The 20,612-nt window shown below is 35.0% G+C and overlaps 2 protein-coding genes across 15 annotated transcripts in view; both read right to left on the bottom strand.

Annotated features, from left to right (window-relative positions):
- Positions 1-544: 544 nt before the first annotated feature.
- Positions 545-1,589, bottom strand: zgc:162898 (the record flags this gene model as incomplete). Its single annotated transcript, NM_001082953.1, is given in 2 exon segments — positions 545-766; positions 853-1,589. Coding segments are annotated over 2 exon segments (471 nt in total). The 5' UTR covers positions 1,196-1,589.
- A 561-nt stretch (positions 1,590-2,150) lies between these two features.
- Positions 2,151-20,612, bottom strand: part of iqch (IQ motif containing H) — a 62,613-nt gene continuing 44,151 nt past the window's right edge. For 13 of the 14 annotated variants that reach the window (XR_012393754.1, XR_012393755.1, XR_012393760.1 and 10 more), the window contains 5 exons: positions 15,879-16,058; positions 10,179-10,304; positions 10,038-10,099; positions 9,518-9,626; positions 2,151-4,700 (listed from right to left, as the gene is read on the bottom strand). Coding sequence is in view for 9 of the 14 variants with exons in the window: in XM_073929394.1 (XP_073785495.1) it covers positions 4,539-4,700; positions 9,518-9,626; positions 10,038-10,099; positions 10,179-10,304; positions 15,879-16,058 (639 nt within the window). In the remaining 5 variants the exon portion in view is untranslated. The remainder of the gene's footprint in view (positions 4,701-9,517; positions 9,627-10,037; positions 10,100-10,178; positions 10,305-15,878; positions 16,059-20,612) is intronic. The other variant, NM_001045129.1, reaches the window with a different exon arrangement.

The following is a 20,612-nucleotide window of genomic DNA, read 5'->3' as shown; positions in this document are numbered from 1 at the left end:
TAATGATTAGACTGCTGGACCGCTCTATGTTTGAAGGTGGGGGACACATTTATGCAGATATAATAATTCCATTTAAATCTAAATTTTTAGACCCTCAACGTACACAATATGATAGAAAATGATGTTATATATAATTTAATTTATCATTTATACTTCTAGGTATTTATTTGGGGCCCTCAGAGTTTCTGGGACCCTAAGCGGAAACTGACCTAGCTTATTGGTTAAATCCGCCCCTGCTAATAATGCTGATAATGATATCATATTTTCAACAAATTCATTAACTTCAAAACATAAGAAAATAAATAAAACTGGGGGAAATGTCCAATTCAGGCCTCTCACAGTCATTGATAAATCATCTGTTTGGTTCTTTGATCTAACTAAATATTTGAGATTACTGTAAAAATTGTGCGTTGCAAATTTCAAGAGGAATTCTCTATTTTTGAATCTGTAGATCTGAATGTTGCCTTTTACAAATGGATAAACATAGTTTTGTGTTAAATAGAAGAGGAAACCATAAAGTTCAGAATTAATTAATTTATTTATTTTGCCTATTCACAAAAGTTTTTTTTTTTTTTTTTTGCCTGTCAACTACTGTCTCTCAAACCCAGGTCCTTTCTCTGATTACTGTGTTTCACATATTAAAACTGAGCACCCTCCGCCTCCTTGTAAGCAAAGTAAACAGTAACAGGTCCTGCAGAGGTCTGAACCGTCTCTGTCACGCCAACCACCATCCATGAGCCCAATCCATACGCCAAGCATGGAATACCTTAAAAAAGAGAGAGAAAATCATAATACAAATACATCTGCTGTACTGTCAGAAACAGAAGGTCTCTAAACAATATCCGAACTGACCTAAATTGATGACTTTCAGAGCTCCGAAAAACGTATTCTCAAACTGCAGGTTCTGTGGAGGTGCTTTGGTGCAGTGGTATTTGATGAAGGGGAAAGCCCCAGTCCTGAGGATGTGGTAGTTCGTGCCCTGCACCTGCCAGTTGAAGTTGGACAGGCCGAACTGGTCGTTGATGACGTCACGGTAGCGCACGCAGAATGATGTCCAGGGCGGGAGCGCGCGCTGCGTCAGGTGGCAGGTCAACACTTCAGAAGCTGAGGGACGAACAGCTTTATTTCGAAATGTACTGGGGAACAGGGCCACTTTTAGAAAGCAGCCGTGGACCCTGCGAAGAATATCTGTCATTTCCGAGTAACGTTACGTTAAACTGCAGGTTTCAAATGTATGTAAAGCGTTTCAAGAGTAACGTTAAGGGTTGGTCACGTCATTATTTCGCATGCAAACATACATTAAACACTACAAGAGGTAAGCCATGTGAAATAAAGCGCACAAACCTAAACAAACAGAATCCCTGAAATATTTACAAACTGCACATTTATTTACTGCTATTGCATCTCTGCTTTCGCGAAGACGGTCCGGCTGTCAGATGTTACACAACTTACCGGAGCGGATTTTCACACTTACACACGTTTACATTAATTTACTACTTTGTTGTTTCTACGAACGAGACAAATAATGCGCTACTTGTACCCAAGAAATATAAGAGACGAGCCGCATAACCTTCCCTGGTACGGTTAATATATTCTCCGGGAGGAAACAAGGAAGACTTTTCGTTTGTTCCCATCTACATACAGTACTGCAGCATGTAGGCTACGGTAGTATGGATCTTCATTCTCATGCAATCCTGCATACACTTTCCAGAAATTTAATTGCATATAAAATAAGATAATATATTGATAAATATCAGGATATACTAATTGTTTACTGATAGTGAGTATATGTTGGTCAATCTACATTTAAATAGTTTTCAAAGCTAGTGCACCCCAAAACTGCACATTTACAGTACAATTTCTTATATATTTATCAAATACAAAATGAGTTTCACTTGATCATTTAAGGTTTTCTGTTCATTATAATTAACAAATCTGTAATTTAATGAGTGAATACCAATGTGCACTAAAATGTAGTAAATACCTATTTTAAAACAGATTGTTTGAGTGGTTATAATTTCCATAGGCATTTAAATAAGAGTGTTTTTATGGTAACATCCAAGAAGAAACCCAAGAACAGATAAATTCACAGAAACTTTACCAAAAAAGTAAACATTTATTTATGGTTTTCCTAAAATAACAGATAAATCCACAAACAACGTAAACTTTTATTTATATCCATGTAATTTGAATTAACAAACATGATTGATCCAATGTGTGAAAATCAATGTACATTTTTTTAAAAGTATTAAACTGAAGATTTTTGATTGTTTACTATTTAAGGTTGCATTTAAAGAAGAATTGAAGTATAATGCCTAAAGTTTGTGTTTGTGTGTGTTTGTGTATTTGTGCAGTAGGGCTGCACAATATATAGTTTCAGCATCGATATCACAATATGATCATCTGCAGTAGTAAGGTAAATGCAACGTTAAGTTTGTATTATAATTTATCATTTGCATGTGTTTTTGATGCCTGTGATTGTATAATGGTTTTAAAAGCAGTAATAAGAAATTGTACAATTTTTTACTTTAACTACGATTAATCTAATTTAATTATTTATTCGAATTCAGTTACTGTACTTGAATACTGTTAAACTGGGGAAATACTTTCATTCAATTGTATCTTTTTCTTGATTGTATTTATAAATTGTTATGCATGAAAATACTCACAACATGTCCAAATACAGAAATGCACTGCAAATAGCACAGAACAAAATGAAAATGTGCTGGGGCCCCCAAAAGCCTATAGATTGTTTATTAAATTGTATGGAGATGCAAACAGTAAACATTAATTTAGCAATCTCTGACTAAACATGTGCATGAAAATACTCACAACACATTCGAATACAGAAATGCACTGCTAATAGTACAGACAACAAAGAAAATGTGTCGGGGGACCCTAAAAATGTTAAAGATTGTTTTTTAGATTTTATAGAGATGCACTCCCACTGCATAATCTTGCCTATCCGTCTAACATTATAAATTCTTTTCAAACAGAGATATTAAGTCATCTGGTGAAATTGTAGTCGCACAGTAACGCAATCGCAATGTTAAATGTTTCCAATATTGTGCAATCTGTAATTTTAATTTCCTCAAGAAATGTGTTGTTTTGTGTTTTGATGTTCATTAACACATAAATAAAGTTGATTTTTAAACTGTGATAACTTTTTCATGTACTGCTGGAAAACACATGCATCTTATGTTGTCTTAGTTTAGCAAAATCATCTGCTGAATTCATATGCATGTATAATTATGATTAAAGTTGCACAGTCATTTTATTGAATCAGGCCCGGCGCCAGGATGTTATAACTGAGGGGGCATTTTAATCCCATAGGGGGGCACTAGACCTGGTGAATGATTTTGGTCCCCCCTTGTTCCTTTCATTTGCGCTATACAGTATATTCATATATCTATTATTACTTTGCATTACTGCCTAAGTTACTGACTTAAGGCAGTAATATAGTTTTTATAGTAATAATAATAATAATAATATGTGCAGTTTCGCTATAATTAATTTTATTAATAAAGGTAATGCAATGATGTTGTTTATTAATGCAGACAGACATGGCATCAGAGCCAAAGGAGTGCTTTAAATTGTATTTTATTCTCCTTTTTTCTTTTGGTTTTCTTCCCAAACAGTTTAAATGTTTAAAGTTTTAGGTAAAAACTTCAAACTTTGACAACACATGCAAGCTAACCCACTATTCGTATAACCAGTAAATAAATAGGGAAAGCTGCATAACCGAGTCATCACGCTTCACGTTGCCTATTGCTCAACTAATCATCTATCAGAGTTAGGAAAAATATAAATGTTACAATCTAATGTCATAAAAAATAAATTAGCTGAATGTGTCACTTACTTACATTAAGGCATTAGTTTAGCCAGAAAAACACAGAAAAATCCCCCTAAATTCACAGATATTAACATGGAAATTAGTTACATTTTAAACGCAAAAGGCATTTTTAAGTGTCCTAACTTGAGACTGCTGCTGCTTAATTATTTTCACACTGTAAAATTGGCTTTAGCAACTTCATAATAAACAAAAACATTCAAAATATTTCTGCGTTTTGTCAATTTTATAGGTTCATATTAATATTAATGAATATAATAATAATAATAGTGTTGATTACTGTGGAAATTTTCAGTTTTAAGTAAACAAATTCTTTCTGAGAGGGCAATGCCCCCTTTTGCCCCTCCCCCTCGTAGCATCGCGCCTGTGTCGAATGTTAATGTACTGTCTTTGACTGCATATTTATATCATCTGTACTCATAAATAACTAAGATTTCCTAAAAGGCAGATGTGACTTAAATGTAATTATCCAAGGTCTTATTGTTCATCTTCATAGAGCGGGAAGAGGCACAATAGATTTAGATCACTATAGTTTGGCCTAAAAAAAGGCCATGGACAAATCAATGTGCAAGTGTGTTTCTCCTTTTAATTTTACTACATGTTAACCACATTTCCGCTTTAACTGAGTTTTATGTCTATATTATATTTAAAGGCTTGGTGAAAGCAATTATAACTCAAGGTGTAAACGCTATTGTAGGATTGGCTTTGTACATTGACTCATTTTGTGTTGATGTAGTTTATGAGTTGATAACCAATCGCTTCCGACTCCAGTAATCTCCTTTTCTTCTTGAGATGCGGTTTGATTTTGTATGGTCATGCCCAAGACCTCTTCAATGTCCTTGATAAGCTCCTTATAAAAGCAAACAATAGCAGGCATTCAGTGTATGTCTGACTACACATCCCAAACTTGTAACTATTAAACGGTGAATAAGAATTCCTCTATCAAATCAAGTAATGATGTGTGTTGAATGGAGCAGTTCAGCGAGTCATTGAATCTCCAGTACACTCACAGTGTATGACAATACCCACACGACTTCAACTGCAGTTAATGTGGCCAGACATAAAGCCTTGAATTTAATAACTGACTACCTTGTGTATTGTAAAGGTTTTATTACGACACATTTTCTGAAAATGGGTGCTCAAGCAAAATATGTCCAAATTCACTTGGTGTAATGCGAGGAATTATAAACGTGATAAAAATATAAACATAGTTATTATTCTGACAATAATAATTGATTTGGAGTACCATGTTTAGACAAGATTGTGATAAACAATTGCATGTGAACTGGAAGTGAACCCATGTTTGAGTACACATATATGGGTACAGCATGTATTGTCAAAGGTTACATGCTGCCGATTGTTGTGTCAAAATTCAATTTGACTTGGATAATGAAAAATGCCCACATTAAATAGAACAGCCTTGAAGACTGTGAAGCATGAAGTTGATTATTATGATTAGCATTACATTGAGGTTTTGGAGCAACTCCTTTTCTGAGTAAATGGTACATACTGCTGTGTTGTGGATATACAGTGGGTGAGGAAAGTATTCAGACCCCCTAACATTTTTCATTCTTTGTTATATTGCAGCCATGTGCTAAAATTATTTATATATTCTAATAATATATATATATATATGAATATTTTATATTCATATTTTTCTCAATGTATACACAGCATCCCATATTGACCCATATTAAAACACAGAATTGTTGACATTTTTACAGATTTATTAAAAAGAAAAACTGAAATATCACATGGTCGTAAGTATTCAGTGACGCCCGTGTATTTAACTCAGGTGCTGTCCATTTCTTCTGATTATCATTAAGATTGTTCTACACCTTCATTTGAGTCCAGCTGTGTTTGATTATACTGATTGGGCTTGATTAGGAAAGCCACACGCCTGTCTATATAAGACCTTACAGCTCACAATGCATGTCAGAGCAAATGAGAATCATGAGGTCAAAGGAACTGCACGAAGAGCTCAGAGACAGAATTGTGGCAAGGCACAGATCAGGCCAAGGTTACACAAAAACAATTCTGCTGCTCTTAAGGTTCCTAAGAGCACAGTGGCTTCCATAACCTTTAAATGGAAGGCATTTGGGACGACCACAACCCTTCCAAACTGAATTACTGAGGGAGAAAAGCCTTGTGAGAGAGCGAAAGGAGAACCCAAAGATCACTATGGCTGAGCTCCAGAGATGTAGTCAGGAGATGGGGAAAAATTGTAGAAAGTCAACCATCACTGCAGCCCTCCACCAGAGTGGCCCAACACATGAAAGCCCTCATGGTTTACCAAAAAACACATGAAGGACCACAAGATGGTGTGAAATAAGATTCTCTGGTATTATGAGGCCAAGATAGAATGTTTTGGCCTTTAATCCAAGTGGTGTGTGTGGAGAGAAACAGGCACTGCTTATCACCTGTCCAATACAGTCTCAACAGTGAAGCATGGGGGAAGCATGCAGACAAGTACAAGGATATCCCGGATGAAAATCTTCTCCAGAGTGCTCAGGACTTCAGTGTCACGGTTGTGGATCTATCTGCTCTTCTATGATGTGTCTGCGTGGTGCGATTGTTTATTTGTGTTTGCGGTGTGTGTGTGCGATTGTCTCTGTGTTTGTGTGAGAGTCGCGTGGCTGTCAGTGTTGTTGTTGTTTTCATGTCATCAGCTGGGCGGTCACATGATCATGGTCATCGGTCGCCTAGCACTGCTCAGCTGATTATTGCGCTCCAGGTGTAGCGCATTACTGTGGCAATAAATGTTCAGCGTTCCTGTCTCACCTTGTCAGTTCGTTGTCCTCACTTGTCTCTGTGTCTTTGTCAGGCTCTCCCCATTAAGTTCGCTGGTTATTGTGCTGGTTGAAGTTTCTCCTCCGATGAACTTTTGATTCGCTCTGTTGACGGAGATTGGAGTTCTCCCTGATGAACTTTTGATACGCTCTGTTGACGGAGATTGAGGTTCTTCCTGATGAACTTTTGATTCACTCTGTTGACGGAGATTATTGCTACTTATGACCTTTGACTTCCAGCCACCCAGTCTCTCTTTGTTATTTTGTGTATCAATAAACTGTCACTTGCACTTGGGTCCCTTCGTCTTCATTGAAGTGTGACATTCAGATTGGGCTGAAAGATTAACTTCCAACAAGACAATAATCCTAAGCACAAAGCTAAAATAACGTGCTAAAAAGTGGCTTCACAACTTTGTGTCTGTTCTTGAATGGCCCAGCCAGAGCCCAGACTTAAACCCAATTGACCATGTCTGGAGAGACCTAAAAACGGCTGACCACCAACATTTACCATCCAAACTGACAGAACTGGAGAGGATCTGCAAGGAGGAATAGCAGAGGACCCCCAAATCCAGGTGTGCAAAACTTGTTGCATCTTTCCCAAAGACTCATGGGTGTTAGATCAAAAGGGTGCTTCTACTAAACACTGAGCAAAGGGTCTAAACACTTAGGAACATGTGATATTTCCGTTTTTCTTTTTTAATAGATATGAAAAAAAAATGTCAACAATTCTGTGTTTTTCTGTCAATATGGGGTGCTGTGTGTACATTTAGGTAAAAAAATAACTTAAATGATTTGAGCAAATGGCTGCAATATAACAAAGAGTGAAACATTTATAGGGGGTCTGAATACTTTCCGTACCCACTGCATTTATATTTATTATAGTTATAAAAGATCAGTCTTTGGAGCAGACTTTAACTAGCCTCACTGGATAAGAACAGAAGATGAAATGAATTAAGTACAGTAGGTTGATGGAACGATCATCTTCTGAAGATACTTGCAATATTGACAAATGGTAATGAACTGAACTTAATCAACATAAAACTGACTCAAGCTAGATACAAACTTTGTTGTCCTTTATAGAATTGCTTGTACTTGACTTGAACGCATATCAGGAATTTCACACATTTGATTTAACAAGGTATATCAAAGCAGAATCTGATTTGTTTGCATAATTTTCTTAATGATACGAGTTTGACAAAGCCATGTACTGCAAATTAATTTAAGCTTCTTGTTTTTCTTTCTTATGACTACAACTTTTAAAATATAGGTGTAGTAGTAGTAGTAGCAGTACCTCAGTGTCAAGCTTTGTTATCATACTTTATTTCTACATTTGATTCAGCTATTTTTCAGTTTTTCTCTGTGAAGCTGTATTTATGCAATCAATTGTATTTATACAGTATGTGACCCTGAACCAAAAAACCTGGTTTACATGGTCATAGATGCACATATTCTGAAAGTTGCATAAATAAGCAAAATGATGACACTAATGTAAGGTTTGATAGGATATGACAATATTTGGTTTGTTATACAATATTTGGAACTGTTTGAAAAATACTAAGAAATTCTCCTTTAAAGTTATCCAAATTGAGTTCTTAGTCATGCATAATAATATTCAAAAACTGAATTTTAATATATTTACAGTAGGAAATTTACAAAATGTCTTCATGGATTGTATTTTTATTTATTTAATATTTTAATGATTTTTGGCATGAAAGAAAAATCTATAATTTTGGCCAATAAAATGTATTTTTTGATATTGCCAAAAATATACTTGTGCAACATAAGACTGATTTGTGATCCATGGTCACAGTCACAAAGGTGACTGCACTTGTAAAAAACTAATTTATATATATTTATTTTATAATTATCTTTTAATAGCCAAACATCCACTGAATTAAACTGCTGTAAAAATGCATCAGATAAATATTTTTTCAGTCCTGATCAAAACCACTAAATGTTTTTAAAAGTTACAGGATTTTAACTCTTTAATTGCCAAGTTAACAAATTATGTCACAGATTTGGTGAAAGAACACACAAAATTAATTTTTTTTAATATAAAAATAAATTGTAGACTAGATTGTTTTGACTTTTTATCACAGTTTTTGACATGTGAATGATTAGTAACAACATTAGCTTTGATTCGTTGTTAGATTTTCATTTTTTTCTCCCTAATTTACTGTCGGTGGCTGTTTTTGCCCCATTGACTTACATTATAACCACATTTAATGGTGCATAAATACAGTTTTTGTTTTACTCTTTGTAGTTCTGAGAACTGAGATGCATATTTTGATTTTTTCAGACACATCAAGGTAAGTGTGCAAAGGTCGCTCTCACACACATACACACACTTTATTTTGCTGTTTTAAAATGTAATCGATCAAAAACAATTCATCAAAAGCAATGTTGTTTTACATGTCTAAGACTTTGATAAAAGATTTTTAAAAATCCAGTCCACAACTACTTTTTATATTGAAAATGCATCATTTTGTGTGTTTCATCCCTAACATAACAAACGTGTAGTAAATTTGCCCAGAGTGTATCACTAGTTTTTTTTTTTTCTTTAAATCATTTTCTCAAAATATTTCAAAATAAGATTCGTCATCCAAAATAATTCTGCTAGCTGAAAAATGTATGTCCAAATTAAGACTCAAAACCCCTAACAGTACATAAGGCTTAATAAAATCAAGTTTTGTTTTATAAGCAATTTTTCCAGTGCGTTGACATTGATACCCCTGATGTACACTATTGATTTAAACTGAATCAACACTAAACTGACTCATTCTGAACAATGATACTATTGTACTTAAGAGCATTGTTTCCTGTTTAGATACTACTTTGACAATCTTTGAAAAAGTAGCTTAAGAAAACACCCACATACCTTAAAATTGCTTGCCCCCTGCATATTTGGAGCTGATATTTCCTGATGAATGATTGACAGGTTTCGAGCAAAGGTCAGCAACGCTCCCTGGAGATTCTCCGAGATTGTTCTGTTAACGACACGGAGAAACAAACGAGCTTACTAATGATCCCCCAGAACCATCATCAGAGAAAAACAAAAAAACAATCACCTTGTTTGGCTGTGGGGCTGTAAGGAGCTTAATGAGAACTCTCAGCCTTAAAGAGTGTGCTATTCTTCAGGGAGAAATGAGGAGGGAAAGCAGGGCTTGGATGGGACAGGTATAGGATTTATGTGATGAATGCCTTTAATTCGACTTGGCAGTATGTTTTGCACTGACACATTTCGGTTAAGGTATTCGCTACATAATGTTTAATCTGCTCTTTGGGAGTTTGCTCAAGGTCTAGATATAGCTCTAATGGAAATGGGGACGCAGAAAGGAAAAACAGAGCTGGAGAAAGATAAGGGTAATGCATCTGCTTTGTTTATTGTGGGAACTCACAGCATGCCGAGACTTCTTCTGTATCTGCTGTCATGGAGGGCAAACACAGTGCCTTGCCTTGCCTGAAACATAAAAAAGAAAACACTTATTCTGGAATCAAAGAACTTGGGTTATATTACTGGGAAGCAAGCAAAGGTTTACCTTGACATCATAGCCTATGCCCTGCGCTTTGCACATCAGGAAAAACGTGCTATAGTATACTAAAGGCAGATTGGTGTGAAGAAGCCGGGTGCACATCACTGCAAATCGACTGGTCACTGAGGTTTCCTGAGGAGAGCATATAAACACAGAGTCAAAAGGGTGTTATTTCAGAATTTTCACATACTTCTCATCAATGTATGAGCAACTGACTAACAAAAAACAAAAAACAAGACAGACTTTTAGACGCATTCATTCATTTTCCTTCTACTTAGTTCTTTTATTTATCAGTGGTCAAACCACCAACTTATCCAGCATATGTTTTACACAGAGGATGGCCTTCCAGCTGCATCCCAGTACTGGGAAACACCCATACACTCTCACATACACATCCATACACTATGGTCAATTTAGTTTATGTTCACCTATACAGCATGTCTTTGTGTCTGTGGGGGAAAGCGGAGCACCTAGAGGAAACCCAAACAAACATGGGTAAAACATGCAAACTCCACACAGAAATGCCAAATGGCCAGCTAGGACTCGAACCAGCAACCTTCTTGGTGTGAGCCACCAAGTCACCCCTTTTAGGTGCAATGTTTTTGTAAAATTTGTAAAAAACAAACTGTTATATTTGTAATTTTTTCATCTGTCGATATTAACAGATAAAAAAAAATAATTCTACATAGTTCAACTATGTTCAACATACCCATATTACTATGATCAGATGCTTTCCTTACTGTTTTCTTAACTGCTGTGATTTTTCTATTTATTTATTTATTATAATTTATAAATGTTTAATAAATCACTTAATTATTACTTCTAAAATGTATTTGTTTTTAAATGGATGCGGCACACATTTACATATACTTTTAAGCATTGCTCTAAGTGTCTAAGTGCATTTAGGATATTTGTTACCAGCATGCTGTATCGTTTCAAAAGGTATCGAAAGGTATTTCCTCACAGCCTCACAGCAAGAAGGTTGCTGGTTCGAGTCACAGCTGAGCCAGTTGGCATTTGTGTGTGGAGTTTGCATGCTCTTCCCATGTTTGTGTGAGTTTCCTTTGGGTGCTCCGGTTTCCCCCACAGTCTGAAGAAATGCGCTATAAGTCAATTAGAGAAACTAAATTGGCCGTAGTGTACAAGTGTGTGTGAATGTGGGAGTGTTGGGGTGTTTCCCAGCATTGGGTTGCGGTTGGAAGGGCATCTGTTCCATAAAAAACATATGCTGGAATAGTTGGCAGTTCATTCTGCTGTGGCGACCACTGATAAATAAGGGACTAAGCTGAAGGAAAAGGAATCAATGAATATTTAAAAAATATATACATATATTTTTGCATCTCTTCAACCAAAAAAAAAACTGTAACCAAAATATAGTATTCAGCTTTGTTCACTAAAAGTGGCACTGATGTAACAGCTAAAATATTAATATAGCTAGAACTCAAATGCTGCTGATTAATGACAGAATCAGAATTTTTCTCCAAGATGGATTCCATGCTGACCAATAGGAGCATAGAATCTCTTCCACACAGAATTTTCAGACATGGTGTAAATGTCTTTTCAGTGACATCGAGCAACTTGTTATAAGCAAGGCAAGCAGTTGCTTAGGGCCCCAGGAAACCCGAGGGCCCCCAAATAAATAGCTAAAAGTATAAACTATACCTATAACTAACTATATAACTATATATACCTATAATGATACCAATGAACCGCCAACTGCCCTTCCAGATGCAACCCATCTCTGGGGAACATCTGTACACCCTCATTCACACTCATACACTATGGACAATTTAGCCTACCCATGCAATTCACCTGTACCTATTCATGCACCTGTTTGGACTATGGGGGAAAACAGAGCACCCGCAGGAAACCCACGTGAACGCTGGGAGAACATGCAAACTCCACACAAAAATGCCAACTGACCCAGCCGAGGCTCAAACCAGCAACTTTCTTGCTGTGAGGTGACAGCACTATCTACTGAGCCACTGTGTTGCTGACACAAGAATTAAGCTGTCAAAATCATATAATCTTTCACAGTGACTATTGTTACAGTCAAAACCCTGTGTAGAACCGGCCTTATGACTTTTTGTGAAACTGCATTGAAATTATGTATACTGTCTGTAACATTCATTAATTTTACTTCGGCTTAGTCCCTTATTTATCAGGGGTCGCCACAGTGGAATGAACCGCCAACTATGTCCAGCCACAACCCAGTACTGGGTATATATATATATATGCTTAAAATCATATTTAATATCTAATGCAATATTATTTTTAACATTTTATAATGAACTTAGTACTTTAAAAGCATAAACAATTCCATTTATAATACTATAGAGTTCAATGCTGAATACACTAGTCGAGCTGCACTTGTCTTTGCCTTGATATGCTTGATATGCTTAAGTGACAGTATTTGCATTTTAAAAGTATGATTCATTTACAACATTTAATTTCAGTTGCTTTTTTTGTAGCTCAGCAATAAAACAAAAAATAAACAAAAGATTATGTTGAATTCAAAATTCAGAATGACGATTTCTGTCAAAGGTATTCGCCCCAACCGCCAACATTCTCCCTCTCTTTTCACATAGGATGGCGGGCCAAATTAAAGGTTATCATTGGCCAACTTTTCAATATAAAACATAATATAATAATACAAAATACCTACGTTGACAACTGCTCGGTCTCTAATTTAATTCTGTATCATGGCATTGAAATGCATTTCATTTTTTTTATGTTACAAGGACAAAAGTTTGAGCACAAGAAATGAGTTGCTGGCTGCAGTTCACTTAGAAGCAGCCACCAGTGTCACTAACAACAAGCGTTTCTGAAGTCTACATACAGCCCCGTTTAACAACAAATTGCATTTAATTCTGTTGCTAAAAATTTGACCAGTACATCTAAATGATGAACTGAGCTCTCGGGAACAACAAGAACAGCCATTCCAGAAACAAATAGAAGGCTTTCAAAAGTCCACATGGAAAAAGGGGCATTAGTCTCACATTCATATGGGACACCAGGGACACAAAGTCCTGCATTATTAGGTTACACCACTACGGAAAACAGGATGGTTTCCTCAAAAAACCCAGCAATGCTCATGGCAGATAAAAGATGTGTCTAAAAGAACACCACAGGAGTGGATTAGTTAAGAGTGGCAGGACTCGCAGGACTCGTAGCGGGTATGAGGTATATTCTCAGTGACAGATATGAAATGCAGGGTAAAGCCCTCGCATGGTGTGCAGGGCATGAGTAATTCTCTTCTATACAATTCTGTTTTCTGCTGTCAGACACACCATCCTCAAACAACAATAAAAAGCTTTTCCTGCAGGCTTTTAATTGTGTTTGTAATATTCCAGGCCTAAATGATGGCCAAAGCCGGAGCCATTAAGACAGGCAGGCGGGAGCCAGGCGACACAGGCACATACAAACTAAATGAATGTTTGATAAAATAATACAAGTCGCAGATTAACAAGCGTAAACTCTGGTTTGCCGCTAATAAAGGAAGTCTATTGTTTGGGGGCTGGCATCAGGTTGATGAGGTGCTCAGGCATGCATACACATGCATAATGAATATGGTATGCATTATTTATGGGCTGATTATTTAGGCTCATCTATCAAAATGATAATGAATTCAGCTTCTTCTAAACACCAATCAGGTCGGAAGCGTAATTACAGCGTTTAGTTGTATTTAACCAAAATAAAACAACAAAGCTTAGCTGGATCAATCTTTATGGATGCCTTGATTTATCGGGATAATATCCAGCAGAGGACACTTATTGCTCTCAAGTCCAGTCTCAGGGAACACATTGGGGATAATGGTATTTCTGTGCTTTAAAGAGCTGAGAGCATCTCAAGCAGTTCCGAGCGTTAACCTTTAATGAGATAGTTAAGCTAAAAATTAAAATTATGTCATCCTTGTGACTTGTATGACTTTCTATTATGGCTTAAGACAATCTACTGTAAGATACATCTAATAAGTTTAATATACTACTTTTATCAAGGTTTCATGATTCTTTTTTGACAAGCCCCTGGTCCTTTTTATTGTATTCTCCATCCAGAGAACAGAAAGTCAGGAAGAATGATCAGCTTACATCTACAACCGTAATTGCTCAAGTCACCGCAGATCAGTCTACAGGAAATTCAAGACAGCAAACAGTCCAAATCCATTTGTCCTTTGTGAGCATGAGTGCTTAAAGTACATTAGATTATTAGTACATCAGATGTACTGTAATGTGTTACACAGACATAATTACTGTTTTTAATGAGTTTTACTGTTTTAAATTTGGTCACATTGGGCTTGCCAAATGCAGGCAACGCGCAAAGTACAGTTTGCTTTTGTATGCACTGCCAGATTTTTGTAATCAGACATGTGCTTTGAATTATTTTTGCACTTCATAGTGTGTCCTTGAACTTGAACTCAGCCAGTTTCACAGTTAGAAAAGAAACAGAGAATATGGAATAAGAAAAACAAACTAGTGAAGACAGCAAAACAACAGACCCCCATTTGAGGTTTCCTGAGGAGAGGCAAAAGGGCAAAATTTCAGATTTTTTTACATTTTCTCACCAATGTGTGATCCTTGACAAAATTTTATTTGTAAAATTTATAATCAAACTTTTAAAATTGTACTTTGTTGATCTGTTGACATTATGCCAGTGAATTCCAGAGCTCAACATATCCATGTTACAATGACCATGTTTTCTTAACCACCTTTTTCTCAATTCTGTCATTCGTCTTCTATTTTTAAAACTATTTTATTTACTTATATTTAATAATTTATTACATTTTTCTAATAAATTACTTAAATAATAATCATAATAATTGATATCAACAGACCAGCAAAACCACAGACCACCATTTTGACTAAATGACATCTCAAACATTATAGAGCAAAGCTACGCTTGTCATGCACATCTTGTCAGGGAAGCACAGTTGTGTGATCAGTAGTACATTTTCAAGGGAAAGCTTTTACTACTTACATTGATTCAGTGTGGCTAATGATCACACAACTATGGACATTATCTCACATAAGTATTTATTTAAAACTCTCAACTGATTATGACTGATTAGTGGTATTTTCAAATGGAGCATTTACTACACAGAGCGGTAGTTCACAGAGAGGTGGCACAAACAGCTGTAATTATCACAGAATTATTATCTCGATGTCAATATCGTCAATTTTGAACACAATTTTGTGTAGCTTGTCAGTAAACTATGACTCTGTGTTATAAATGTGGCTCCTTTCAGCACATGCTGGAGTTTTACTAGAATCAGCTTTACTGACGAAATGCACATGAAATTTTCCTTCAATTACTCATCCAACCATGCTATAAAGCAATTTTAGTGATCCTAACTTATGAAGAGAGAAAGTACAGACAGTGGACAAGGATGAATCAGTGCCTATATGTAGAGGTGAAGTGCCTATATTTGTGCATGGTTTTAAGTGGAGTATACTATGAAAGGCTGTGCATTTCATTATATGTAAGCAACTGTATATGAATAAAAAAAAAAAAATACATCAGGTATAAAATGCGAGGAAACGTTGTTCAAGTCCTTTTTTTCTCAGCTGTCCAATCATAATAGCAGGAGTGGGGAAAATTCTACACTGACTAATTGTAAAAACATTTTTGTATAACACCTTTAGGTGACTACAATTGAGGTCCCAACTGAGAAAATGAAAATAAATACATTTTAAATTTATGAATTCTTACAGATTTGGGTTGCCTTCTAGTATGGTGTACAGATGACTTCTTTACAGAGATTTCTCTCACTGAAGGAGGAACCTCCAGTTTACTGGTGCGGCAGTTCAGCGTCCCCCTCGTCATCATGAGCATCAGCTGGGTCATGGCCAACTGGTTACTGTAGCCCAGGTCAAGATCAATAGCCCAAACCTAAAAACATACAAACCAGCACATACAAACAAGGGTCAGGAGATCCAACACATAATTAAAGGGATATTTCAATTACTCAGCCTCCACCTATTCCAAACATATTGAAGTTTCTTTTTTCTGTTCAATACAAAGTAGAATTTAAATTTATTAATTTTTCCAATATTTTTCAATATATATATATATATATATATATTTTGTGTTCAATGTAAACAAGAAACCCTTGAAAGTTTTGAGTAAATGGTAAGTAAAATGTTAAATTTAGCCAAAGTATCCACCTATTTTCATTGAAAAGTAACATTTAAAACACTCAAAAGAATCCAACAGATTTATAAAATATACAGTTGCAGGAAAAAAGCTCACAGTCAGATCCAGACATTGTGCGTGAGAGAGAGAGAGAGAGAGAGAGAGAGAGAGAGAGAGAGAGAGAGAGAGAGAGAGAGAGAGAGAGAGAAAGAGAGAGACAGAGAGAGAGTTGCACACTGTGTCTAAAGCCCAACTGGAGACTCTCTTCACATCTGTATGGTTAATGGCATCATTATAAGGATATTAAGGGGTCAGGCCCAGTCATGGCCTTATGCTTAAACAGGGCTAATTTTCCCTGATAATAATCTAATAGCTATGCCCTCTCTTCAAAAAGTGGCGAATAAATCACCAGTGAAAGAGTTGTTAATAACTAAGTGGCAGTTGGCTGACTCTCCTGTCGTCCCTATTTGTCAACCTAAACGCTGCTGCCAGCGAATGCAAATGGTGGCCCGGCTGCTCAAATCACTTTCTGATCACAGTATCATGGTTAATGCTCATGCACTGACATACAGTGAACAGAATCATCTTTATAGACCGGTTTTAATTCTACTGCATGCACTAATTAATTACAGTTTATAAAAGCAGAATTCTTGGTAATTAGTAGGCCCACATTGAATCTGCGTGCACAGAAGTCCGCAGATTTTTAGACCACCATTGAGTCTATTTATTTACTTGTGCAAACGTGTGTAAATTTATATTGATTGAGTTATTATTATTGACTAATATAAAAACATTCATATGATTTATTTACAATACAGCTTGCAAAGTAATATTTTCTGTCTTTTAGTAGATTTTTTATATGAGAGACTTGCTTTGTTTACCAAATACGGGGATCTAATTGGATTTGCATTGTAAACATTAAATAAAAGTTAAAAAGGTATTATTTTTTAAATTCATATTTTTATATTTATTCAAGTTTTTAGTTATGATACTCAAAAAATCATTAAGCCAAATATGTCCGCATTAGGTTTCAATGGTTAACATTATTTGAAGGGTTACCATAAAAGATTTATGTTAAATAATGCAATGTTAAAATCAAAATTTCATTTGTTTATATCATTTAATGAACCTGAGCCAATGCTGTTTTTGTATAATTAAGTAAATATTTTAGCTTTATTATTAGTTATGAAGTTTTTTTTAATAGCTTGATTGGTCATTCTTACATTTTAACTTAATCTTTTTTTTTAATCTAGTATTTTTTTTAATCTATAGAGTTAAATTTTTAGTCTTTATTTTAATTCAGTATTGTTTTTGTCGTGAATGCCTTTGACAGAAATCGTCATTCCCAAAGTGTTTTTTCTTTCTTTCTTTTTTTTACTTGTTTTTATTTAGTTTTTAGTTTTATACTTTATAGCCTACAATAATAACTATAATAAGCTTGACCTGCAACATACATTATATCACAATATTTTTGTTTCTGTAAAACTCTTGAAATTCCATTGTGTAGTTCTGTCAATACTACCGGTCAAAAGTTTGGGCTCAATTTTTTTTTCATGTTTTGTTTTAAACAAAAATATTCTGTTCATCAAGGCGCCATTTAGTAAATTTAAAAAGAAAAGAAAAAAAATTTTATTGTTGAAAACTTATTTATTAAATGATTATTAATTACCTATTGTATATTATTGTTTCAAATGAAATTATAACTCCAGTCACTTTGCTTTTATTACTATTACCATTAATAATAATAATAATAATAATAATAATAATAATAATAATAATAATAATAATAATAATAATAATAATAATAATAATAATAATAAAAAAATAATAGTAATATTAATAATAATAATTAATATTAGAGTGATTTCTAAAGTATCATGTGACTCTGGAAACTGGTAATTCATCAATAAAAACACTGGAAGAAATTATTAAATTAAATTATAAACAAATTTTTAAAATTTAATTTATAGTGCAATTACATTTCACAATTTTTACTATATTTTTGATTAAATAAATGCAGCCTCAGTGAGCAGGAGAAGCTTATTTAAAACATTCAAAAATCCTTTGGACCCCAAACTTTTGACCGGTTGTATATGTATATGTGTTGATTTTTTCAACACATTTTTAAACATAATAGTTTTAATAAATCATTTCTACTTACTGATTGACAGTAAATTATATTTGACTTGATTTTTTTCAAGACACTTCTATACAGCTAACAGTGACATTTAAATGCTTAAGTAGGTTAGGTTAACTAGGCAGGTTAGGGTAATTAGGTAAGTTATTGTATAACAATGGTTTATTTTGTAGACTATCAAAAAATATATAGATTAAAGGGGCTGATAATTTTGATCCTAAAATGGTTTAAATAAAAAAATCTACTTTTATTTTTGCCGAAATAAAACAAATAAGAGTTTCTCCAGAAGAAAAAGTTCTATCAGACATACTGTAAAAATTTCCTTGCTCTGTTAAACATCATTTGGGAAACATTTACAAAAGGAAAGAAATATTGTAAAACACTAACTTATCTTTAAAGCATTCTGTTAAAGGTTGTAATTTAAAAACTATTACAAAGAAAGTAGATTATTATATGTTATATGCCCTTCTATTTGCTTTATTTCCTTCCTCGTGATAGATATTTTAACTAAACATTTTCTTCTCAGTTTTAGTTTGTGAAAGTAATTTATTTAAAATGTGACTTATCCAAATAACAATTTTAATAACTTTGCAACCAAAAAACCTTTGCAATGGGTTCAAGTAAAGCAATGACCTTTAGAAACAGGTCTCAGGAAGATCTGAGTACAGCTCCGAAATCACCTCTCGCTCATAGTTAATACCTGTGCTTGTGGGAAAGGTGGGACCATTTAGCCAGTCTGTAGAATCAGCCAAGCCTGCTTCATTGTCAACCTTAACAAAAGCGCTTGATATATACGCCCAGATTGTACCTGTCTTCTATAGCCCCTTCACTTTCATTAAAAACTGCAATCTTGCAGCTGAGCCTTCCACTGCACACAATGTGAGGCGAGTCTGCAAGGGCAAACACATGCGACCCGCACCCCCCCACACACATACAAAAAATACAGGCTGCTTTTAGCAACAGGTTTGAATGTAAATTGATGTTTAAATAGAGACAGGTTAGCACTAGTCTGGCAGATCCGTCTGGTTCAGTGCCGGGAGAGATGGGACAGTAATGTTTGGATTTATCTGTCTCGATTCCTTTTGTCGCTATTAATTGTGCATGCAGTTTATTCTCAGTAAGACGTGCTGAATAAAAATCCATCCCGTGCCTCTGTCAATTGACAATATGGAGAATCCCGGTGCTATTCAATCAGAAGAATGTATGAATTACTTTCATTTGCGAGAGTAAAAAAGCCATTCTGTCAGGAGACTATATGAGATTCAAGTGTGAAATTTGCTATAGAGAGAGAGAGAAGTACATTCAACCTCAATGAGTAATTTATCTAAAAAAGCTGCGGCTCTCCGGTTTGTAAAGTCAATCATCTATTTTAAAATCACAGCATGCCAACTGAGTTGATGATTAAAACAGCAGTGTGTGATATTTGTTTGAATATATATCTGTTCTATAGCATTTCAGTGTTGGTTTACCATTTTAGAGTGCATATGGAGATGTAAAAGTCAACCACACAGTTCAAATTGGCTTTAGAAATTACTGTGTTTAGTAAATGTCATGAGCCATTTTTCATCTAAAGCTTATAAACAAAGTTTTGTGTCAAACCTTAAAGTCTGTCCATCTCAATGTGAAGAACAACTGAAAGCTCTTTTTATAGTAGTGACAGATGTAGTGAATACAACGCGAGTGTGTTTTGCCACCCTCTAGTGGTAGTGGGAATCGGATGACTACAAGAACAATGACACATTTCAATCTCCAGCCTGCCAGCAAGGATCATTGATAAAAATCACAGAGCTCTAATTAATTATGCATCATGTTGCCTAGTTATATAATCACTTCTTTGCTCACTTATCATTTGCGATGTGTACAACATTTCCACAGGGGATATCAGCATTGCAGGACTTAATAAATAGACCTAAATTTAGAAACACAAGTTTTGAAAAATGACTGAATCAATATCTAACACGGTGAGGTCAGCGAGGTCAAATCCATATCATTTTTTTCCACATTAGACTCCGATTTATTTTAATGTATGCCCTCCCTTTTCCACCAACAGAGATTTTTCAGTTGTCATGTCTTTTGGCAGAGATGCAAAGCAAACTGTGTTGTCTGAAACGCGAGGAATGCTAGTTAGCCTCCTACTGTTAAGGGCGCCTCTGCACTGTAAAAAATCTTTTGAG

Source organism: Danio rerio, chromosome 18 (genome assembly GCF_049306965.1).
Source record: "Danio rerio strain Tuebingen ecotype United States chromosome 18, GRCz12tu, whole genome shotgun sequence".
Taxonomy (NCBI): Eukaryota; Metazoa; Chordata; class Actinopteri; order Cypriniformes; family Danionidae; genus Danio; species Danio rerio.
This window is presented reverse-complemented; position numbering and strand designations above follow the sequence as displayed.